The sequence below is a fragment of the Chelonia mydas genome, chromosome 10 (genome assembly GCF_015237465.2).
Source record: "Chelonia mydas isolate rCheMyd1 chromosome 10, rCheMyd1.pri.v2, whole genome shotgun sequence".
NCBI classification, from domain to species: Eukaryota; Metazoa; Chordata; order Testudines; family Cheloniidae; genus Chelonia; species Chelonia mydas.
In genome coordinates this window covers 49,825,649-49,850,835 of record NC_051250.2, presented here as the reverse complement: position 1 = coordinate 49,850,835, position 25,187 = coordinate 49,825,649, and the positions used below count along the sequence as shown (strand labels likewise).

General features: G+C 42.8%; 2 protein-coding genes across 18 annotated transcripts in view; both read left to right on the top strand.

The window, feature by feature from the left end:
• Positions 1-10,093, top strand: part of HYKK (hydroxylysine kinase) — a 23,941-nt gene extending 13,848 nt beyond the window's left edge. For 9 of the 12 annotated variants that reach the window (XM_043523582.1, XM_043523583.1, XM_043523579.1 and 6 more), the window contains 2 exons: positions 5,480-5,663; positions 8,292-10,087. In XM_043523582.1, coding sequence (XP_043379517.1) covers positions 5,480-5,663; positions 8,292-8,752 — 645 coding nt within the window. In that variant the 3' untranslated portion in view covers positions 8,753-10,087. Of the gene's footprint in view, positions 1-5,479; positions 5,664-8,291 lie in introns of all 12 variants that reach the window. The other 3 variants (XM_027830516.3, XM_043523584.1, XM_037911478.2) reach the window with 2 other exon arrangements.
• PSMA4 (proteasome 20S subunit alpha 4) lies at positions 7,636-25,187 on the top strand. Of its 6 annotated transcripts, none has more exons than XM_037910840.2 (9): positions 13,973-14,429; positions 15,205-15,224; positions 15,685-15,727; positions 18,021-18,183; positions 20,112-20,189; positions 22,080-22,168; positions 23,086-23,216; positions 23,464-23,587; positions 24,775-25,187. In XM_037910840.2, exons 2-9 carry the CDS (start codon positions 15,222-15,224, stop codon positions 24,927-24,929), a joined length of 786 nt encoding a protein of 261 aa, XP_037766768.1. In that variant the 5' UTR covers positions 13,973-14,429; positions 15,205-15,221; the 3' UTR covers positions 24,930-25,187. The 6 variants fall into 6 exon arrangements, with proteins under 6 accessions (XP_043379520.1, XP_037766768.1, XP_037766766.1 ...); XM_037910838.2 differs by having other exon boundaries at positions 14,068-14,117; XM_043523587.1 differs by having other exon boundaries at positions 14,424-14,493.

Genomic DNA, 25,187 nt, shown 5'->3' with positions numbered 1-25,187 from the left:
GAACAGAACAAAAGTGATGGTGTCTGCTCTTTAATATGATTCCAGCAGCTCAGCTATTTTCAATTTTGATATATCCTGAATTAGCAGTGGAGAGGGGATTAGGTAGGAGTAATTTATGTCTAATGTGTGACACAGCAGCTCAGGGAGCAGTTATTTTGCGACACCGCATGAAAAATTCACTTCACCTCCAAATAAACTTCCCTTTCCTTCTCCACCCCCTTAACCTCCTCTCCTTCACTTAAACTAAAAATTGTTCCTTCTCTTCTTTCCTCCCAGTGGCGAGATGTTCAGGCAAAATCACTTATGGCCAGCTAATGAGAACATCCTTACTTTGTTCCTGTTCGTCAATTTAATTTGGCTTTCAGCTGAAAAATACCTATGGGAATTCTCAAATATGACCATTATTGTTAAATGATTCCCCCTGGCAGTGAGCCCAGACTGGTGGGTCAGATTATGAGTGTGAATGTGAAGGTGTGTCTGCACTGCAATCAGGAGGTGTGATAGCTGCACATGTAGGGAGACCCAAGTGTGTCTCCACCCTGCGATTTCACTGCCTTTTTTAGCAAGCTAGGTGAATCAAAGCTAGCTTGCAGAGGCAGTGCTGCCCCATTGGGGTCCCTAAGCAGGAATATTTTGGGGGACCCCCACAGATAACAGATAATAAAAAGCAAATAGGGGGCCCTCCTTGAGCTGCTCGGGGCTCTAAGCAATTGCTTAGTCTGCTTATGCCTAGCGCCGGCTCTGCTAGCTTAGGTATGTCTACATGAACTGCAGTCAGACCTCCCGATTGTGACATAGATGTACCCTAACTGGCCACATGCCAGCATGATGGAGTCTATACATTTCTTCAGCAACACACCTTCCTACTTATGACTTTGTCCAATTCCCCTTAACTACACCAAAGAATCATTAACCATAACTACAGCTGGCAATAAGAACAAAAGAGAATCCCCCCTATTCTTTAAAATGCCTTTTAAATTGAGTGTGTCCGCTGATGATTAGTGCACTGTTCTATGGAGTTCCTTGCAGCTTTGGAGGCCAAAAAGCTTTCAGACCCAGTGTGCCCCCCGGTTGTCCTGGGCCTTTTTCAGATGGGGCAGATAAAAACTCTGATATAAATGCCTCTGGACTTTGTGAGAGTTTGGATCTGAATCCAAACTTTGCAGCTCATGAGCCAGCCATCCTTAGGGATTTTAGCAGCTAGTGGCTGGGACTATGTACACTTGCAGCCTGAAAATTACTTTCACTTATTATTACAACTATATCAGGAGCTGCCCAGTGCATGAGAGATGATTTGAGAGATGGTTTCTGAAGACATCGGAACAGAGGCATGTTGTTTCTGTGAGTAAATAAAGCTAACAAACAGGACAATATTGTTAGAGAGGAAGGATGGAGCAGTGAATAGGACACCAGGAGACCCGACTTCAGTTCCTCGCTCTGGCACAGACTTCCTGTGTGACTTTGAGCAAGCCACTTTTATTCTCTCTCTGCCTCTGTTCCCCATCCGTAAGATGAGGATAATAGTACTTCCTTACCTTACAAAGGTTTTGTAAGGATTAAATATATTAAAGATGGTGAGGTTCTCAGATACTCATAACAGGAGCCATAAAAGTACCTAAGAGAGGTAGATTTAGATGCGTTATATATAGAGAGAGAGAGAGACACACACACACACACACACACACACACCCCCACCCCCCCCAAGGAAAACTGGACAGTATCAACCTACTGTGTCTGTCTGCAGCTCCTTCCTCTATTAGTGTTAACCTCCCACTGATTGTCTTCAGAGTCCAGCTATGGGGTCTTTAGCCATGCCCATAATTAGCATAACCCTTCCTGTAGGAAGAGCTTCTTCTATTAATAGACTGTCCTCCATAATAGAATTGCTGCTTGACCTTAACTTCTGTGTGGCTCATCTGCAAAATGGAGATACTATTGCCTACTAATGGGTGTTGTGAGGCTGATTTCATTAATATTTGTACTGTGCTTTGAGATCCTCACAGGGAAGGTGCTAAAGAAGGGCAAGGTAGTATTACTATTATTTATTTATTATGGGAAGTAGACATCCCAGAGGCTCAGCTGGCTAAATTTTTTTGAAAATTCATTTTGACCTGACTCTTTTTATAGTAACCATTTGAACCATGACCAGTTAACACTGGTACAGATTGGTATACTTGTAACAGAACAGTGGTGCTTAATATGGAGACATTTATGACAATTCCCTCAATGTGCTGCTTCCAGTTAAATACATTTTAAACAGCATGGAATGCAAAGTAAGGTCTGCCTTTCATCTTTGATTAGACAAAGTAACAAAGTCCAATAAATGAGCTAGTAATTGAGTTTGTTACATGAAAAGTACTACACAGTGCAAAGTTCTTTTATTAACCTCTGTTTCTCATTTTCTGTGCTACAGACTTCAGATAATTGTACTCCTCTCAATTGTGCTAGTGTTACTGCCCATGTTTTTAAATGTTAAGAGCATTTATCAATGGGGGAAAGATAATTTAGTGTTACCAGAGTCCATGGTGTTAAAATGCAATATGGTTGAAACAATTTAAATAGACAATGAGACATCTCAGAATATGAATGTTACATTATCTGAAGAGAGAGAGAAGTAGAGGATTAATTTTAATGGAGAATGGGGAAAAATCCATATGTCCCATATAACTTCAGTTATTCCTTTTAAATAAATTAAACATGTATAACTTTCTTCTTGTCACTCAAGAGACTCACAAAATCTAAGATTACTTTAGCTGACAGATGATAGAGAAAAATATTCCCTTTTTTCCCCCAGTTAGTTTCCTTGTACATTTGACAGCCCTTTGTGTATAGTAAGTTTCACTGTTTCCCCATTAGATTCTGTTTGCCTGTGTGGCTCTTACAGAGCCACAGGGGAGAGAAAAATATTTAAAATAGCAACATGTTATTGTAAAACCATAAACATTAGCAGGTGATACTCATAGGAAGGTATAGGAACCTGAGTAACGTGTAACTTGTATTTTAAAACTGATTAGGTTTCACATTGATGGTGTCCCTCTCTCCAGAGCAGAGGACATTGCCCGTTATAGAAGGTTAAAATTGCAATGTTTGATCACCAAGTGGCATTGTTCTTACTAGTCCAGTGCATCTTACTGCAGAGTAGTATGTATGTACTATAGTAGTATGTAATCAAGATTTAGTTGAGGCAATATCCTGTTCATTATCATATCCAATTTTCATCCATACTTCTGTTTTCAGCTGTCCCAAACCAAATCAACTATACCAAACCAACCTGGGGCTAGATTTGCCACTGCAGCATGCTTTTGCACTGCACCACTAGCAGAATCTGCCCCTAAAGCCAGTTTAGCCAAGCCACCCCACAAAGATTGTGCCAATATAAGAGAGTGGCAAAAATTAAGAAAGGCAGTTTGTAGCGAGGTGACGCTTCACCAATTTGGTGCCTCCTGCTGGTCATCTTGGAAATTAGCTCTTTCCAGCCCAGAGCACACTCTGCAGGCCCATGTCTCACCTGCTGCTGGCCCCCATATCCCTCCTGGACCCCAGTGCCCCTTTACCTCAGGGTTCTGCCCCAGCAGTACCCCCCACACTCTGGGTCTCCCCTCCCAGGGGAACCCCCAACCCTCTAAACCCACCTTGCCTCAGTGGCTACTGCCAGTCATCATCTAGCCCCCACTCACTGGGGCAGACTACAGTGTAATGGCCACTCATCATTGGCAAGGGGGTAGGACCTGCTGCCTTTGCCTATTCCCAGGCTGCCCCTCTGCAACCCCAGTACCTTTCTGGGCCTTTACCAAGGCCTGCAGCCTGGGGGTTTACCAGGCTGGAGCTCCCCAGCTCCCTTTGCCTTTGCTCTGCTCTGCTCAAGGTACCTCACTCTCAGGCAGCTAGCCCTTCCCACTCCAGGGCTAGAGTGAGACTTCTCCAGCTTCTGGCCCACAGCCCTCTTATAAGGGCATGCTGGGCCCTGATTAAGCTGGCCACAGCTGTGGCTGCTACTCCAATCAGCCTAGCTTGGCTGTTTTAACTCTTTTTCCCCAGCTGCAGCCCCTTCAGGGCCGGAGCGGGGTGACAACCCCGCTACACACTGGTATGCCACTCCTCCTCTATACTGCTTTCAGAAATTCCCTGCACATGTGCAAGAGAGAGAATGGCTTCATGACCTAAAGATTAAGTTTGACAATACCTAGATTCCCTGGATACAGAGGGTCAAATCAGAGTACCGTTGACTTGGTTGTTCATTTTTTCCAAGTAAATAAATGAGATGCAGTTAGTTTACTGCATGCAGACCTTAGGGGTGAGTGTCTGCCTGTGTTGAATGGACATTAAAAGTCCCATGACACTTTTTATAAGGCTAGAGCTTTGCTCCGTTATTATTGGCCAAAACTTCCTATTTCTGCACTGTTGTGCAGTATGCTGAGAGCCAGCTGGTTGGCAGTCTCTATCCCAGAAGTGGCTGCATTTAAATGGTCAGATTGTATCCACTTTTGGCAAGTACCTTCAGGTTCTGTCTCTTTTACACTTTGGCAGCAGTTGTATGTATAGCTTGTTGTGCCCAAGAAGTGTTATTGGATGTATGCAATTTGAGAGGCACTGTGGAATTCTTACGGATTAAAGTTTCTACATGTATGGAAGATATTATCATCACCAGCACTTCTATAATATTTTAAAGAATGATGAATTGCTTAAATTAATCTTTCTTACTAAAAGATGTGGGTGGATATCAATGTACTGAAACCAACCATCTTCCAGGACACCGTTGGTATTGTTTCCCTGAGCTGCTAGTCAAATTTTGGGGTGCTGGGGATGTTCCTGGTGAAAGTAGAAATTGATGGAGTCTGGTATTTTCTTTGATGCAATCTTGTATATTTACAAGGAATGTACCAAGTCCTGCTTCTCCAAATGCAGGAGGAACCAAAAGCAAAAGGAGCAGTTTCTTAGCTTACTGCCCAAGCCTCTTTAGCCAAAAGCCTTCTCTCTAGATTTTTTTTTTTTTTTTTTGACACTGTGCTCAGATGCTACTGCTCGGCTTTTTTGCTTTTTGCCTCTGTCCCTCTCTCTGTTCTTGTCTGTCCTCAGTTTCTGTGTTCTCTGCTTCTCTCTCTAATGCGTGCGCACGTGCACACACACACACACAGAGTCACAATGGGTGCGGAACCTCTCACCTACATAGTGCTAGTTTCTGGAGAGATTATATTAGGCCTTGTTTTTAGGTGTGGCCCTTAAGTGTTTCTTACAACTGTCTTAAGGGAAGGATTTTCACACATCAGCTTGAATGAGGTTTTAATTTCAGACAATCACAAGGTTTCACATGGTATGAAATGACTGTCAAAGCAAAGCCCCCTTTCCATGGACTTGATCCAAAGCCCATTAAAGTCAATGCATTCCAACTGACTTCATTGAGCATTGGATCAGGCCACTTCTTCATTGTAGCAGAGCTGTTGTATACAGTCTTTTTTTTCTTTCTTGTGTTTTTCTTAAGAAATTCCATCATCCATCAATAAAAAGTCTGCATCGAGGGAAGTTCATTTGGAACTTGGCAAATGTTCCTCTTCTAGAGCAGTATATTCATGCCTTGGGCCAGAACAGTTATCGTGAAGTTGTGGAGCAACTTATTCAGCAGTTCAAAGATAAAATAGTACCCAAGCTAAGGAATTTTCGAGCCTGTGAGTATTTTTAATACAATTATACTGTAATGTGATCTAATAAATTTTTAAAAGGGAATGTGAGTGTTTGTAAGAGGTGGCAAATTCAAGGCACTGTAGGCAGAAATTATTTACTTTAGCCACAGGACATGTACAAATTTCCCCAAATGCACCATGAGCATGCCTCAGAAACAGGACTGGGAGGGAATCATCTCAAAGAATGAAAGGGGAGTTCAGTCTCAGGGCTTGTCTACACTGGTACTTTACAGTGCTACAACTTTCTCACTTAGGGGTGTGAAAAAAAAAACCCTGAGCACTGCAAGTTGCAGCACTATAACGTGCCAGTTTAGACAACGCTGGTAGCTACACCCTTCGTGGAGGTAATTTTTTTTTTTTTTAAGAGCACTGGGAGAGCTCTCTTCCAGTGCTGTGCCATGACTACACAAGCCACGTTAAATCATAGAATATCAGGGTTGGAAGGGACCTCAGGAAGTCATCTAGTCCAATCCCCTGCTCAAAGCAGGACCAATCCCCAACTAAATCATCCCAGCCAGGGCTTTGTCAAGCCTGACCTTAAAAATCTCAAAGGAAAGTGATTCCACCATCTCCCTAGGTAACACATTCCAGTGCTTCACCACCCTCCTAGTGAAAAAGTTTTTCCTAATATCCAACCTAAACCTCCCCCAATGCAACTGGAGACCATTACTTCTTGTTCTGTCATCTGCTACCACAGAGAACAGTCTAGATCCATCCTCTTTGGAACCCCCTTTCAGGTAGTTGAAAGCAGCTATCAAATCCCCCCATATTCTTCTCTTCCGCAGACTAAACAATCACAGTTCCCTCAGCCTCTCCTCATAAGTCATGTGTTCCAGTCCCCTAATAATTTTTGTTGCCCTCCGCTGGACGCTTTCCAATTTTATTCACATCCTTCTTGTAGTGTGGGGCCCAAAACTGAACACAGTACTCCAGATGAGGCCTCACCAGTATCCAGTAGAGGGGAACGATCATGTCCCTCGATCTGCTGACAATGCCCCTAAATATACAGCCCAAAATGCCGTTAGCCTTTTTGGCAACAAGGGCACACTGTTGACTCATATCCAGCTTCTCGTCCACTGTAACCCTTAGGTCCTTTTCTGCAGAACTGCTGCCTAGCCATTCGGTCCCTAGTCTGTAGCAGTGCATGGGATTCTTCTGTCCTAAGTGCAGGACTCTGCACTTGTCCTTGTTGAACCTCATCAGATTTCTTTTGGCCCAATCCTCTAATTTGTCTAGGGCCCTCTGTATTCCATCCCTACCCTCCAGCATATTTACCTCTCCTCCCAGTTTAGTGTCAGCTGCAAACTTGCTGAGGGCGCAATCCACGCCATCCTCCAGATCATTAATGAAGATATTGAACAAAACCGGCCCCAGGGCCGACCCTTGGGGCACTCCGCTTGATACCGGCTGTCAACTAGACATGGAGCCATTGATCACTACCTGTTGAGCCGGATGATCTAGCCAGCTTTCTATCCACCTTATAGTCCATTCATCCAGCCCATACTTCTTCAACTTGCTGGCAAGAATACTATGGGAGACCGTATCAAAAGCTTTGCTAAAGTCAAGGAATAACACATCCACTGCTTTCCCCTCATCCACAGAGCCAGTTATCTCATCATAGAAGGCAATTAGATTAGTCAGGCATGACTTGCCCTTGGTGAATCCATGCTAACTGTTCCTGATCACTTTCCTCTCCTTCAAGTACTTCAGAATTGATTCCTTGAGGACCTCCTCCATGATTTTTCCAGGGACTGAGGTGAGGCTGACTGGCCTGTAGTTCCCCAGATCCTCCTTCTTCCCTTTTTTAAAGATGGGCACTATGTTAGCCTTTTTCCAGTCGTCCGGGACCTCCCCTGATCACCATGAGTTTTCAAAGATAATGGCCAATGGCTCTGCAATCACATCCACCAATTTCTTTAGCACTCTTGGATGCAGCGCATCCAGCCCCATGGACTTGTGCTCGTTCAGCTTTTCTAAATAGTCCCAAACCACTTCTTTAACATTGCCAGTGTTAAAGACCAAAAATGGCAGTGCTTTAACATTGCCAGTGCAGACGAGCCCTCACTCTGCTGAGACTGCCACCTACGGTGTAGGTTTTCATTATGTAGACACCAAATGGTAGAAATAAGGAAGAGAATACTAACTCGTTTAATATAGGCCACCAGACAGCTATCAGATAGCAATGTCTTTGAAGCTCTCTGTGCAATCCCTTGCACTTGGAATGCACTTAGCATATTGTGTATTACAACAAGCTAAATAATAAATAAATAATAATAAATTAAATAAAATAAATATAAATAAATAAATAAATAATCCCAATCCCATTGCCAGTTGCCATCTAGTCAGCTATTATATAGGATTCATGAAGCTAAGGTTCTTATGAGGAAGCAGTGAGACCTGGCAAGGCATGATGGCTTATAGGAATATTATCATGCCTTAGTTCTGAGATAGATCAGTGTATGTGTCCGTTTACACTCTGAGTATTCACATATGATGAGGAAATCAAGTGCATATTTTCAGTGTGGTTTTCTGAAGAGAATGAAAAAAGCCAGAGGAAAGTTTCTTCTGTTTATTATTTATTCATAATACTGTTTCCATTTTTTCTGCATTTAGGTATCAATCATGGGGACCTTAATGATCATAATATCTTATTAGATTCCAACACTGCTTCACCAGAGAATCCACAATATAGAGTGTCCGGTATTTTGGACTTTAGTGACATGAGCTATGGTTACTATGTATTTGAATTAGCAATAACTATCATGTACATGATGATTGAGAGCAAGGATCCTCTCAGTGTGGGAGGGCATATTCTTGCAGGGTTTGAAAGCATTGTACCATTGACAACAGAGGAGAGAGACGCCCTGTTTCTCTTGGTGAGTGGTAGATTTTCTCAGTCACTTGTAATAGCCTCATACACTTCCCTCTTGTATCCTGAGAACAAAGAATACCTAATGATCACAGCAAAAACTGGATGGAAGCACTTATTAAGAATGTTTGACATGGGCCAAGAAGCTGTAGAGAAGATTTGGTTTGAGACTGCAAAAGCATATATGAACAATGAACCCATGTAGCTTTCATACCTTTATTACAGACACAAATGTTCATATACTTACAAGTAAAGATGCACCTAACAATTTATGTAATTGTACAATTTTTATTCACTACATTTTTTTAAAGTAATTTTAATATAAAATAATGCATTGAGAATGTTTTCATAGATGCATCAATGGCTCTTAAGACAATGATTTTTAAAAAAACTACAAGTTGTCTGCTCATGTTCAGTTACCAGGGTGGTGGATGCACACTGAATACTTACACACCCGAACAGCCAGTCATGTATATGCCTAAAGACAGTCACTTGGTTTGCTAAATGTGCATTGAAATTGTACATTTTTTCACAGGTAATTGTCCATGTACTGTTTAGAAAATTGGGCTCAACATTGTTACCTGGCAGTTCTGTGTTCTTGGGGAACCAGGGCGCAGTACCCAGCCTGTCTGACTCACGAAAGACCTTTCTTCCGTTGCCCCCTATCTGCTTGAACCAAAACCAATCAGAAGAAAGACTTACAAAAAGCAATGAAAAAGCAGTGGGGGACACACCTAAGCCCCTGGGATAAGGGTGACAGGATTAAGGAAACTCCCCTCACCTCATTTACATTGAAGATAGGACAAGGAGGCATCTCCATTAGCATACAGAATGGAGAACAGAGATTCCAAGGCAAGAACCACAGGGAACTCTGGGACCAGAAAAGCAGAGAAACACTGCATGACAGGGGATCTCTGCTCCAGATGTTAATGAACCCACGCCTGCACACACTCGGCTCAGTAGTTATCAGACTAATTCTAGTAATAAATCCTTTATTGGTATCCAAAATAGTGAAGCTCCCTAATTGCATTGTGAGCTCCCTCCAAGGACCATTACCCATAGCCAGGAATGATCAGCTCCCGTTGTATAGCCTTAACAAAACAACTTTGGTATACTCCCTTGAGACATCAGTTTACACATAAATCTAGAGTTCTCCCTTGAACCATTGTTGTTTCTCTACAAAAACCCACCCATGCCCAAGTAAACGTTCTGATGTCTGGATCCAAAATCTGAATCAGTTCTGTTGGGACTTCATCTTCTCCTGACTGATCGTGCTGGGGCCTCTGCCTATCTCCAGTACTCCAGACCCTCAACTACCACCACCTTCTGGGACCCCTGATCGATTCAAGCTTCACGGAGTGCTGAGAACCCACCTCTCTCTCTCTCTCAGTCTAGGTATAGCCTTCTGACCCTGACTTGTGTGATTAGTTATCATTTGCTAAACCTGACTTTTATAATCAAATTTAAGTTAGATTTAATATTATAACTCTTTTGTTTGTTTGGCTCCCCTATGGTTATTACCTGGCAATAAATAACTTTCATGATTAAGCTGGTTGCTTCTCTCTCTCTCCCCCTATTGGGTGTTTTTTGGTTTCCTCATTCATTCTGCAGCAACACCCCTCGTACCTAAGCTAAAAGATCATGGCAGTGCCCAAAAATCCTGTGGGGTTTGCTCATCAAATGGGTTACTACCAGAACAAGTGTAACGTGAAAGTGGGGCTAGGGATGTGCTGAACCTGGGACATATGAGGGTGGCAGCTTGGAAGTGCTGCTTGATCCAGTCTGCTGAATCCAGGGGCAGTTGAGGGTGGCAGATAGAAAGTGCTGCTCGACCCAGCCTGCTCACACGTGCTCTATTCCAGTGCGGTGCCCATGGCATAGGAGGGTGACAGCTTGGAGGTGCTGTTCGATCCAGCCGACTGAATCCAAGGGCCTATGAGGGTGACAGCTTGAAAATGCTGCTCGACCCAGCCTACTGAGTCCAGGGACATATAAGGGGTCAGCTTGGGAGGTAACCCGGTCCTCTTGGATGTGCTCTGTTAATGTGTGTGTGTTCGTCTGATTCTGGGGCTGGAAGAACCCAGCACTGGGGAACCTAGGTCCTGCAGGATAGGTCCATTGGGAGGGAACTTGCAGCAGGGAGAAGTAGAGCTCTATATGAGAACACAAGTGACACAAGCAATACACTGATAGATACACTGATGATGATGATACACTGACACCCCCCTTGCCCCAGAAGAGTAATCCTAATAAATGAGCATACCCCAAAGTAACGGACAAAGCTGGTAACAACATGTCTCTACTCCAGTTTTGGCCCCCCACTACAGAAAGGACGTGGACAAATTAGAGAGAGTCCAGCGGAGGACAATGAAAATGATCAAGGGGCTGGGGCACACGACTTACAAGGAGAGGCTGAGGGAACTGGGCTTGTTTAGTCTGCAGAAGAGTAAGGGTGGATTTGATAGCAGCCTTCAACTACCTGAACAGGAGTGTCAAGGCTGAATCCCCACTCTGCCACTCCGAGTGCAGAAAGTGGGGGCCTGCAAGGATTTTAAAAATTAATACTTGCCACTCCAAGGTTACAGCTTTTCTCTAACCTTGGCTTGGTAAATGCTGCCACCACCCAAATGCAAAAAAACCCCAACCCTTTGAACCCAGGAAGCAGCACTTGGGAATTCCTCCCTGTGGGGTACCCTCAAGCCCTTTCACCCTCCCTCCGGGAAAGAGCTGAAAAAGAAAACAAAGGAAATTAGCTGTGGCTACCAGCTAATCAAACAACATGCACAAACCTCTTCGAACACCAAAAATCCATCCCTGTTCTTAAAAAAGGTAAATTTTATTTAAAGTTACATCTGGAATTTAGGCTTTTGCTAGAGTTTAAAAGACCAATTCCAAAAATCAAACATCCAAAATAGCTTTCTTGGGGGTTCAGCTTAAAGGTTACAAGCAAACAAAAGCATCTGGGGTTAGCATAGAGGAGATCCACAAACCAAAATAAAAAATAAACCTGATTGTGTCGAACTAAACATTCCCTATCCAAATAATTTCTTCTATGTATAGAAGATGAATTTTCATACCTGGTTCAAGCCTTACACAGCATTGCTGCTCCGTCCTTGCAGCCCAGAGAACAACAAACAAAGAGAAAGTTTCTTTTTCCCAATTTTTAAAAGTTCTACCTTCCCATTGGCTCTTTTGGTCAGGTGCCCACTCTTTTACTTTTACCTGTGGGCTTGTTAACCCTTTACAGGTAAAGCAAACAGAGAACAGACCAAGAGGGATTTTACAGCCAACTGGCTGGCTGGGTGTCCATCGAAGGGAGCTACTCCCTCCCCCCACTTTATGTATCACAGGGGTTCCAAAGAGGATGGAGCTCGGCTGTTCTCAGTGATGGCAGATGACAGAACAAGGAGCAATGATCTCAAGTTGCAGTGGGGGACGTCAAGGTTGGATATTAGGAAACACTATTTCACTTGGAGGGTGGTGAAGCACTGGAATGGGTTATCTAGGGAGGTGGTGGAATCTCCATCCTTAGAGGTTTTTAAGGCCCAGCTTGACAAAGCCCTTGCTGGGATGATTTAGTTGGTGTTGGTCCTGCTTTGAGCAGGGGGTTGGTTTAGATGACCTCCTGAGGTCTCTTCCAACCCTAATCTTCTATGATTCTATGATACTCTCTAAGTCTAGCCAAAGGCCATTGAAATCAATTGAAATATTCTCCTAAATTTCAGTGAACTTTGGATCTAGTTCTTAATCCTACTTGTCCATCTTTGCCTGATCACATAAAGTGTATTTTCAGATGAATTCCCCATGTTTAATTTTGGCATAATACACAAACTTTATTTTATCCTTTTAATCTTTGCCAGTTGAGATTTTATTTCATATGGACTTTTTTACAATGTCTGTTGAAGAATTCAAATGTAGTGCAAGGACACAGCAGTAATTCCACCTGGATACACCCAAAATTAAGTGGTATCAAGGTGCCAGTCCTTCACACTAATACCGTGGTTGCTGGCATAACCTTGCTGGACATAACAGCCACACTGGGTCAGACAAAAGGTCCATCTAGCCCAGCATCCTGTCTTCCGACAGTGGCCAATACCAGGTGCCTCAGAGGGAATGAACAGAATAGGTAATCATCAAGTGATCCATCCCGTCACCCATTCCCAGCTTTTTGCAACAGAGGCTAGGGCAGGGGTGGACAAACTATGGCCCGTGGGCCGGATCTGGCCCCTCAGGGCTTTGGATCCAGCCCGCGGGATTGCCACTCCTGTGGCGCTGTGGGCCCCGCACCGCTCCCGGAAGCGGCCAGCACCACGTCCCTGAGGTTCCTGTGGGAGTGGGTGGGGCAGAGGGCTCCTCACGCTGCCCTCAGCTGCCAGCACCGCCCCCCGCAGCTCCCATTGGCCAGAAACAGGGAACCGCGGCTAATGGGAGCTTTGGGGGAGGTACCCGCAGGTGAGGGCAGCGCATGGAGCCCTCTGCCCCCACGCCCTACCCCAGGGATGTGGTGCCAGCCACTTCCGGGAGTAGCGTGGGTCCAGGGCAGACAGGGAACCTGTCTTAGCCCCGCTGTGTGCCGCTGCCACCCCAGAGCTGCTCAAGGTAAGTGGTGCCAGGCGGAAGCCCACACCCCAAACCCCTCCTGCACTCCGCACCCCAACCCCCTGCCCTGAGCCCCCTTGTATACTCCACACCCCTCCTCAGCCCCAACCCCTTGCCCTCAACACCATGATTTTATAGACCTCTATCATGTCCCCCCCCCTTAGTCATCGCTTTTCCAAGCTGAAAAGTCCCAGTCTTATTAATCTCTCCTCATATGGCAGCCTTTCCATATCCCTAATCATTTTCTGAACCTTTTCCAATTCCAATATATCTTGAGATGGGACGATCGCATCTGCATGCAGTATTCAAGATGTGGGCGTACCAGGGATTTATATAGAGGCAATAGGATATTTTCTGTCCTTTTAGCTTACCCTTTCTTAATGATTCTCAACACTCTGTTCGCTTTTTTGACTGACACTGCACAGTGAGCAGATGTTTTCAGAGAACTATCCACCATGACTCCAGGATCTTTCTTGAGTGGTAACAGATAATTTAGACTCCACCTTTTTATATGTATAGTTGGGATTATGTTTTCCAATGTGCATGACTGTGCATTTATCAACATGGAATTTCATCTGCCATTTTGTTGCCAAGTCACCCAGTTTTGAGAGATGCTGTTGTAGCTCTTCGCTCTCTGCCTGGGATTTAACTATCTTGAGTAGCTTTGTATTATCTGCAAACTTTGCCACCGCACTGTTTACCCCTTTTTCCAGATCACTGATGAATATACTGAACAGGACTGCGCCCAGGTCAGGCCCCGGGGGACACCACTATTTCTCTCTCTCTCCAATCTGGTTACTGAAGAAGAGCTGAGGAGCCTGCAGCGCCATGGCGCCAGGCCGAGGTGGCCGAGCAGATTCAAGGCCTCCCCAGGGCTGGCGCGTTGTCAGGGACAAGTCGGTTTAGCGAGGCAGTTCCGGAGCTGCTGAAATGAGGGACACATTGAAGAGGCTGGAGCCCAGCCGTTGCCGGTGAGACAGCGCGCTCCCTGCTCCAGCTCGGTGGCGCCTGGCCCAGGGAGCTGCGAGTAGAGCGAGAGGCCTGGGCTGGGAGCGGAGCGGTCCCCACCGGGCCCTGCCTCCCTAGGCAGCGAGCCGCCCGCTCCGCCTCTCCTCGACCCCGGCAGCGCCTCGCTGAGCCGGGATTCAGGAGTGCCCCAGCCAGCGGGCCAGGCCATGCTAGCGCGCGTGCGCGGCGGCCATTTTGGCGAGCGGTGCGGCGTTGAGTCAGTGGCCGGTGGCAGGACAGTCTCTTCTCGGCGGACGAGACCCCGTAGTGCGGCGGTGAGTGCGGGGCGGCCGCCTGAGGGGCAAGCCCGGCCCGGCCCGCGGAGAGTAGCAGCCCCCGGTGTGAAGTGGGCGGCGGTGAGGCCTTCCCGTGCTGCGGGGGGAGGGGGATGACTCTGCAGTGCAGCCGCCTGCGATCTGGGCTCCAGCCGGCCTCCCTGGGCTGGGGGAACCCCATAGCCTCTCTCACGGGATTCTGGCTGTCCCCAGCCCGTCTCGATAGGTTGGGGCGTAAGGGGGCTGGGCAGGGCCTGCTTCTCTTCCCCCCGCCCTCTCAGTGGGCCGGGGTGTAAGGGGGAGGGGGTTGGGGGGTGTTGGGGACTTAGCTCCCAAGTTCCTCTCGTGTGGGGGATGAGGTCTTCTCTGTCCCAAGATTTCTCTCTCTGGGAATAGGGACTTTGCAAGGAGAATGAGGGGGAGAAACCTGTCCCAGCCTCAACACTTGCCCAATAGGTAGAGGCACTGATCTGCTCCATTACAACGACTTCTGCTTTGATATAATTCATTAAAAGGGACCTTTTTAATCGGGTTTACTTACCACCTGTCAAGGTGATTCCCACGACCCCCTTTTAATGATCTCATCAGTGAGATTCATGTATATTAAAAACTTAATTACAACATTTAAAAAAAACCCTTCTATTATTGAGGGCTAATTACTGTAATTAGTACTTTTGTACATCATTTTTCAATGTCTAAGTGATATGTGTAGTTATGTTCTATGAACCTATTATTTGTATTGATTGGGGTTTTTTTGTTTGTTTTGTTTTTACAGTGTAACATACAAGCAAGATGGTGAGTTACTATGCATGAAATATATCCCTTTTGGTGCCTGAGTTCAGCAGTATCATTAAGCTCTCTGCAGCTAAATGACTTTAAATAACAGAGGCCCCAGTCTTGAAAATACTTATACACGTGTTTAACTTTACCCACCTTAAATTGGAATTTTTTACGTAAATTAAGCATGTGCAGAAGTGTTTACAGCATTAGTTGTAAAGCTTTGTGAGGAATACAATGATTGGGATAGGGATAAGAGGAAAAAGCGTTGAAGTAAATTGAGCACTCATCCCTTGACTAGTAACAAAAGGTAACTAATACAATAATGGTAACAAAACTACCAGTAATGCTATACGTCTCACAGATACTAAACTGAAATCACTATGTTACTGCTGAACATGATTGCCAATATTACTGAATAAAGTTTGTTCTGTTTAAAGAGAAAAAAAAAATGAGTTCTGTTATGTTTTTGTTACAGTCTCGAAGATATGATTCCAGAACTACTATATTTTCTCCAGAAGGTATTGTTCTGTAAATGGGAACCACATGTCCAATCAGCTTCTCTCCTTATGCCTCCCCAAGAATTTTAAATAGCAACTGAAATATGTAGAAGTCTTGAGTGTTGACAATTTGCCTGAGTTCATCTGTGACACAGAAATCAGATCTTCACATTAAGAGGAACATCCAAAACTATAAGGGATTTCATGACCATAGTGGAGATATGCTTTTAATTTTAATGCAAATTGAGATAATTTTAAGAATAAAGTATAAAAGTTCCTCTATCTAATTGAGATCTGCTTCTTTACATTTCTTTTTGAAGGCTCTCCAGCTTAATTTATATATGGTTCTTGCCTATTCCATTGGCAGTGAATTACATGTTTGTGCCCAGAGGGGCTGACTGCCACCACCCTTTTGGTAGTAAGTTTGAGTACGTTTTTTCAGTCCAGCCTTGGGAAAAATTCAGTGAGATTTTGCAGTAAACTTTGTCAGCCGGAGAGTTGCTTGTGCAAGCCTGGATACATCCCCAGTTTCCAGAAAGACAACTGCATTCATCCTTATAGCTACGGAAACAATGCACAAAAGTATGAATTGCAAATCCATAAGAATTTTCATGTAGAAACAGACCCAAAGGTTTATCTACTCAGTATACTGTTTCCTTTTGTCAACAGTGTTTAATGCTGAATGCATCAGAGGAAGGTGTTAACCTTCCAAAATTCAAACCGTTGTTCAGTACTATTTTTTATATATATATATTTGGTTACCTTTTATTCAATACTCAAAGTACACTGACCTGCAGCCCCCCCCCCCCCCCCCAAAAAATTACCTGTTCAAGAATCCAGCCTGAAATACTCTGAACAACGCTGCACAGACATTTAACAAAATGCTTTATTTAAACTGGAAAATTTGTGTTTAAAAAAAGATTGTACATCCTAGGCAATGGAATAATACAAGGAAAACATCTCTTGGCTATTGGCTAAGCCCTGACACATGAGTATTAATAGCCCATACAATAGTATCCTACTTAGTGTAACATTTGATGCTACTTATTCATGGACGTGTCTAAAACTCCTTTTTGAATCTTGAAGAATCCATGTTTTTTGTCTCCGTTTCTGCTTCAGTTAGTTTTGTAGATCAGGGTTTCTCAACCCTTTTTTTTTCTGAGGCCCACCACAACATACTATAAAAACTCCAGGGCCCAGTGCGGAGAGGAGGGGGCTCTGGGCAGGGGGGCTCAAGCCAGCTCCGCACAGTAGGGTCTGGAGAGGGAGCACCACCTCCACGCTCTGACTCAGGTCAGCAGGCCACCCACCTGCCTGTGTGGATTGTGGGGAGGGAGGCGCAACCAAAAATTATAACTCAATGGTGAGGGCTCAGCTCCAAACGTTTGAAAACCACTCATGGTGCAGGGAGGTAGTAGATAGGGGCTGTGTGCGGGCAGAGGAGTAGCTCAGGGTGCAGGGAGGGGGGTAGCTAGGGGCTGTGTGCCAGGAGGCCTTTCTTGCGGTCTCTGTTCCCCGAGGCCTCTGCCGGCCATGGAGCCAGGTGCCCCAGCCCAAGCAGCTCTGACCGGCTGTGTGAGCAAAGGGGCTGGGAGCTGAGAAGCAGCTTCAACCCCCTGCACCAGTAGCAGCAGGAAATGAGGGAGCACTGCAGCTGCCTGCTCCATGGCACCAGCCAGAGCAGCAGCTGTTCTGCATTGCCTGGCTCTGGCTTCCCATCTCCTACCTGGCCAGGGGGCAGCAGGAGAGGGGTGTAGCTGCCCCAGGAGTGCCCTGCTCTTGCACTGTAGTTTATGGGGGGCAACACCCCTGTGTCCCTCCAACTCTGCCCATGGGCTCAGGGCTTCTGCCCCTCTGGAATGCAGCCCTGCTGCTCCAGGCTTCAGCCCTGTGGGGGGTGCTGAGGATCGGGACTTCAACCCAGCAGCTCCTGGCTTCAGCCCTGCAGGAGGTGCTGGGGCTCGGGCTCTGGATTTTATCCATGGGGCCCTGCAGACCCCTGAAAGTGTTTGTGGACCCCAATTTGAGAACCGCTGTTGTAGATAACTTGCATTTAAAATTCTCTGTAAGGGCAATGCTTGTTTCTATCTGAACCTGCCACTGTGTGTGTTCATTGGATTTCCTACTTGATTCTGACCAATTAACTTGCCATCAGTGACAGACCTAGAACCTGATCCTGTGATGATGTGATTACAGTGAGAGTTGGTTGAGTTATGCTTTCTTAGTATGTTGTATGAGGTGCTCAACACCTTGTAGGATTGCCCCTCTTCAGAGTTAAATGGTTGAATTTACCAATTGAAACCTCTTTTCCTAGGTCGTTTGTATCAAGTTGAATATGCTATGGAAGCAATTGGACATGCAGGCACTTGCCTGGGAATTTTAGCAAATGATGGTGTATTGTTAGCAGCAGAACGGCGCAACATCCACAAGCTTCTTGATGAAGTCTTTTTTTCAGAGAAAATATACAAGCTTAATGAGTAAGTTGAGATGTTGGTGAAAGATGTTTACTGCTGTTATAATTGCTAATAGGGTATTTAATTACCTCTGTCATTCAAACAACATAATTGAAACTGATTTTCTTTGTTACTTGAGGAGTTTTGAGTTCTTGAGTGAAATTATTTTATCAGTGTTAACTTTAATAGCTTTCAAAAATTATGGTTAAAGCAAAACCTTTTTCTTTTTTAGACAGAGTAACCCATATGTTAAAGCTAATATGGGAATGTTTTTCGTAATGGGAGCTCGTATTTCCCAATACAAGGTGCTATCACTGCATTAGCATTTATGTGATAATGCCCAGGCTTACCAAGTACTATGAAAAAGCAAAAAGTCTTGCAGAAAAATCCCCTAATCTTTTAATCAAGAGCAGTGCTCTCTGATTCCCTCATTTCTCCTAATTTTCAGATTCGCTCTTGAACAAATTTATCCGTTGCTTCTGTTGCTGATAGGTTTTCATATTTCAGTGATGTGCACTCTGTTACATACATTACCTTCCACTTCCATTGTTTTTCTTCGTTTGCTCTCTGTTCTATTTTAAAACTGAACAATTCTGCGCATTATTTCTGCAATAGCATTGGTCCCTGTCTCGTTCAAATGTAATCTTTAATTTGTATAGGCTGTAAGTCACATTTCAAATCGTGCATTTGTTCTATCTTTTGTATTTTCTGTGAATATGAGTAAAGCATGCATTAATATTCTATGACATAACTCTAATAGAGATGATCCATATCTCCATTTCTCAATCTCTTGTTTTCTAATTATTCAGATTTTTTTTACCAGTGTTATCAACCAGAATCATACTGTGGATTGTTTTCCACTCTGCCCAATAAAGGTCTGGATACTCATGTTCACTGGAGTTTTGCTTGGTGCATGTGAGGCATAAGTGACTTTGTCCTCTTTCTCCCTCCCTTTCTTTCCCAACCCCGGGGGCAGCCAGGGGCTTATTTAGCAGGGGGAAAGAACTGGGTTATTCAGGAATCCTATTACCTACAATCAAAGGAGTGATTACTTGTGTCTGCTCCTACTTTTTTTCTCTAAATCCACTACCTGGATTATTTTTCTACTTTTGTATTTGATCCTGTCTGCTTGAGCAGTGGATATTTTATAGCCATCTCAAATTCAGCAGGAGAAACACTAAATTTAAGCTACTTGGCACAGTTAAGGATATGCAATATTTTTTGTTAAAAATAAATAAAGCTAAGAAAATTCTCATCTGTTCTCATCTGAATCAGCTGTTTCTCTCAAATTGTTTTTCCAGTAACAATTAACCAGATTGTCAGTTGTGCACACACTGAATATCCTCTAGAACAGCGGTGTCCAATATGTTCGCCACTAGCCACATGTGGCTAATAGGCTACTGAATTGTGGCTAACGCATGTGGCTTTTTTATAATGTGGCTAATAAGAAAAATTCAAAACCACAAGTGTGGCTAGCATCGAATTTCTATTGGACACCGCTGCTGTAGAATCTCCATTAATAAGAATTTAAAGTTTTGTTTTAGTTGGTCATTGCACAGTATGTTTGACCCGAATAAAAGGTTATGTCAGAATGTTAAAGGTGGCCTGCAAAATGGTAATGTATATATGTTTCCTCTAGTCACGTCCAGAGTGTATTGTCAGTATCTGGAATTTAATAATCCGTGGACTAATCCTCATGTTTGTAGAATCATATGTAAATGTATAACTTAATGAACCATTTCAAGATTGCTGTTTTGTTGTACTGTTATGGGAGTGGTTACAACATGTATCTGACATAATGCAGTGGCAAGAGCTTATGGCCTTTTTTGTTTTACAGTGTGTGGGTTTGATCGTAGATATGAAACTGTTCTTCCTCTGAAATGTTGCATAATGATACAACTATTGCTCGGGAATGAATAACAACCCAATGAACTTGTGTATTTGTATTTCAGGGATATGGCTTGCAGTGTTGCAGGGATAACTTCAGATGCTAATGTTCTAACAAATGAACTGAGACTTATTGCACAAAGGTATGGTTACAGATATTCTTGTAGCTTTACTTAAGAGCTGTAACGTGTGACAATAAGGATTTAAGACTAACCCTGACTTCAAATTCAATCCTCTAACAAGGAAAGTGCTTCTCTTTTTTGTTCTCTGTATATGTATTAAAGTTTAATCAAACAAAAGGAATAAATGTTCTACATTTTAGCCCCTGCCCATATTAAGTTTTGCTTTTACTTTCATGTATGGTTTTGCTTATGTGAACTAAAAGGACTAGCTCTAAAGAGCTTTAACATTTACCAGAACCTTACCAATGGTTTAATGAATACTTGATACCAGTTAACAAATTGAACTCTGGATCTGCTTATTTTATAATTCTTGTTTACTATTCTGGTCCAATTGTATAAATGTTATAAAATGTAATGCCTTGCATGTGAGCCTCCTTTTTGTGGCCTATATATATGGAGCGTATACCCAACTTTAACACTATTCAGATAATTAAATATACTAGCAGAAGATAAATTTGTTCAGTTTTAGATGATTTGACAAACCAGGCCAAGAAAATGGAAAATAACAATCTGTCAAACTGCATTTTACATTATCTTGTTATGTATTCCAGACAGCTCCAGTTTATAGCTGAATCTCTAGTCATTTAGAGCAATAAAGGAAATAGTATCATTTCCCCTGTTTGTTTACATTGGATAAAATAGATAACCAAAATGCTTGGATTACATCCACTAAGGATTTAGCCTGTTCCAGTGAAATGCTAATCAATTTATTGCTAATGTGTTAGAGGTAGTTTGTGTACTTTGCTTCAGAAATGTCCTTTTAAAAAATGAAACACCTTTAACTACTGGAAAGCTAGGTAAAGACCTAATAAACGTGTGCAGCTTCAAGGTTGTCTGATTCTTTAAATAAGGAAATAATATGTAATCACAGAAAGTGTTCTCAAATATAAATTTTATTTGCCATATCACCTCATGGAGTACAAAGCCATTCATACATTTTAAACTACGTTTGCATACTATCACCCAGAACTGTGAAAGGGTACACTTTCATTATACCCAGGGATCTGGTCCATTTCTTTAATACTTTTTTCTTAATTTATTATTATTATATCTGTAGTCTTATAGTAAATTTACAGACATTGTGATGGTAATGTCACAAGTAATAAATTTTTTTGTTGAAAATTAAAGTTACAGGCATGTGTACTCTTTACTAAATTGCTAACCTCAATCCTTTTTGGATAACTGATTACTTGTTATTCCATTCTTTGTAAGATTCATGCTGCATTTATTCTTTAATTTTTACAATACACCTATCTTGCCAACGTGTTTTCTCTCCTAATTTATCCTGCTCCAAAAAGATTGTTCCAGATTCATTGGTCTGTGCTCACGGGCCATCATCAGGTATTATACTGAGTCCACTCACTCTTGTGGCAATTGTACAACCTAATCCTTGTGGACAAATTCAAAGTGATTTGTTTTTTATTAAGTCTTGTGAAACAACTTTGACAAACATTTTCCGTTCATAAAGTTTGGTAATAAAGACACCAGTGCCAGGGATTTTGTTCAATGACTTGTTTTGTATTACCTTCTGCTCATTCTAATCCTTCCATTAGCTAATTTTACTTTTCATTCCCCTCTTGCAAAAAAGTAGTTTCCATGGAGGTGTTGCTATCACAGCCACATTGCAAATTGGCTGATAAGAATTACTAAATAATAGGGAGGCGTAGTACTTTATGCTGTGGTACCAACTGTGTGTGTTTTGGGATTTCCATTCTCATTCTGATAAAACTGTGAATCAAAATAATATCTTAAGCATTGCTGTGCTGAGCTCTGTACCTGAATCATGGAGCTGACAAACAAAAGGAGTATTTTGAAAAAAATATTATTTTTGATATTTCTTTTGAATATTAGGTATCTATTGCAGTATCAAGAACCAATTCCTTGTGAGCAGTTGGTAACAGCACTGTGTGATATCAAGCAAGCTTATACACAGTTTGGAGGTAATAAATGAAACATATTTGAACTCTTAAATTTCTAAAGAATGATTTTATGAAGTTATTTACAATACTTGGTTACTGACCTGTAAAATTGCTAAGTGCAAATGACCCCTGAAAAATTGCCGAGGGAATTAACTTTTGTTTCCAAATGATGACACTGCAATGATGATAAATTTATAGATACTAAATTTGCTGATATAGACACAGCCATTAATCACTGTTGAAAAGTTGGTGGCTGAGATGTAGGGCTTTTTGAGCACAGGAACGCTCTGAATCCCAACAGGAGGAAATTAGTTTTGTGTATTTTATTTATTGTACCAGTGTAACTATGGACCAGCAGCTGTGGCTAGGGGCGTCAGTCTTCCAACACTTTTTTTTAATTATTAGCGTAGATGAGACAACATGGTTCTGTGACTGTTAGACAACAATGTTATGGCCTAGGGAGTGTTTCCAAATACACAGAATGGTGATGTTTCCACAAACACAAGCAATAACAGTGTTAAAACACAGAAGACCCTAGCTGACTGATAACCTCCATTATATTTGTAGTGTGACTTGACCATTAATGTACTTTTGGTTTCTGGAGCTCTTATGCTATAAATTTAAGGATGGTCATTGAAGATTTGTTTTAAGATACTAAGGTGATAAATTCCAGTTTGTTTACATGGAAATAAATTGGTGGTAGGGTAAGAGATTGAAATAAGACACTAGCAGTATTCTTTTCTTAGTCACATCTTAGAAGGAAACAATAAAAGGATTTATAGTAGAGCTTATCTAAAATACCAGAAGTACAGAGCAGTCTATTAAATCCTAGCTCCGAGGAAAGGATTTAACATTTTCCTTGACTCTTTTTTTAAAGCAGCATTCAGGACCAATCTTGTTACTAAATTTAGATGACTAATACCCTTGTATTTTAACAGGAAAACGTCCTTTTGGTGTTTCATTGCTGTACATTGGCTGGGATAAGCATTATGGATTTCAGCTGTATCAGAGTGATCCTAGTGGAAACTATGGAGGATGGAAAGCTACATGCATTGGGAATAATAGTGCTGTAAGATATTTTTTCTTAATAAAACAAAATAAATGAACTTGTCCATGGATAAATAGTTTACAGTTGGACTGTACTAACCACAATTCCATATTCATTACTACTACAAGCAGAAATAGTTGTAAAACATTTCCTACAGTAATGTTAATGCCAGCAGTATTAATGATCTCTGACATCTGACACAACAGAACTTTAAATTGCCTGTATGCATTGCTTTGCATTAAATAAATCTCCATTCTTTGTCTTACAGGCAGCTGTGTCAATGTTAAAACAAGACTATAAAGAAGGAGCAATGACCTTGAAATCTGCACTTGCTTTAGCTATTAAAGTGCTAAACAAAACCATGGATGTTAGCAAACTTTCTGCAGAGAAAGGTAAGCAATATTGCTCTCCCATATTTAAAGGTGAACTTCTTTTAACTCCTTGCTGCTGAAAAACCCAAATATTTGCTGTAAAAAGATTACAATAAACTGGATGTTTTTCAAACAATTGCTTTTTAGTCAAAAATAAGTCTGTGATAATGGAGTTTTAGAGAACAAACTAGTGTATTATATTGCCACACAGGGTAGTTGTAGCTGTGTCAATCCCAGGATATTAGAGAGACAAGGTGGGAGAGGTAATATCTTTTATTGGACCAAATTCTTTAGGTGAGAGAGACATGCTTTTGAGCCACACAGAGCTCTCTCTTGCCTCTCTCACCAACAGAAATTGGTCCAATAAAAGATATTACCTCTCCCACATTCTCTCTCTATTATATTGCCACTCAGTTTCGACAATATAATAGAGACGGTGGACAATGGCCAGTTTTGCAGATGCAGGAATTACTTACTCTCAACCTTGAGCCTGTGATCAAGCACGTGCTTAACTTTGTTTATATGAGCAGAGCCATCCCTAGGGTACAGTGAATCGGGGTGACCGCTGCAGGCCCCGTGCTTTGGGGGGCCCTTTGCTTCATGGCAGGGGGGCAAGGAGGAGCCCTGCTATCAACCTTCTCCTCCTCCCAGTGCCTCTGGCCTGCCAGCGGGCCCTGCCGATCAGTGCTTCCTACTCCCTCCCAACGCAGTTGATCAGCTGTTTCCCAGTGTCTGGAGGTGCTGGGGGGAAGGGGAGAGGAGCGAGGGCACAGTGAGCTCGGGGAAGGGGGCAGAACTGGGTGGGAAGGGGCGGGGGGGAGGAGGTGGGGTGGGGGTGGGGCCTTGGGGAAGGGGCGGGGGGGAGGAGGTGGGGTGGGGGTGGGGTCTTGGGGAAGGGGCAGGGGGAGCACCCCCCAGCAGATAGAAACTTTGTGCCTGTGTCCCAGGACCTGCACGCCCCTAGGGACAGCCCTGTATATGGGGGTAGTCCATTTATTTTTTTACTACTCACATGAGTAAGTAACACATGTACAAAAGTGTTGACAGAATCAAGGCCTTAGGCCGAGATTTTCAAAGGAGACTATTTTGAGTTTGGTGCCTAACTCCCTCGGGCTCCTTTGACAATCATAACCATAAAGAACCTTGGCTATTAAATATTACCGATTTTAGGTAAAAGTGACAATGCAAATATTTTCTGTCTGTTTCAGTTGAAATTGCAACATTGACAAGAGAGAATGGAAAGACAACAATTAGAGTACTAAAGCAGAAAGAGGTGGAACAGTTGATAAAAAAACATGAGGAGGAAGAAGCAAAATCTGAGCGTGAAAAGAAAGAAAAAGAACAAAAAGAAAAAGATAAATAGAACTTGAAATCAGGCATTTTATAGATTATATAGGACCTGCTTCAATGAAAGATTTGGATTTCCACTTCATGAAAGCCTGCAAATCTGATACAGTGGAAAAGCCAGAAATACTATTTATTGAGCCAGGCCCCTCAGTCATTATAAAATTTAATACTTGATTTACCACTTCTTGCATAGAATTACTATTACTTTAATTCTGGAATTCATTTATTTCTTACATCTTTTTGTTTTGTATTAAAGAATAAAATGTAAAAAGAA

Bases quoted from the DNA above. Each gene is read 5' to 3' on its own strand.
- PSMA4 (XM_043523585.1), top strand. From the start codon at position 15,670: ATGTTTTTGTTACAGTCTCGAAGATATGATTCCAGAACTACTATATTT. The intron at 18,184-20,111 runs GTAAGTTGAGAT...TTTGTATTTCAG, and splicing joins AAAATATACAAGCTTAATGA to GGATATGGCTTGCAGTGTTG. The intron at 20,190-22,079 runs GTATGGTTACAG...TTTGAATATTAG, and splicing joins CTGAGACTTATTGCACAAAG to GTATCTATTGCAGTATCAAG.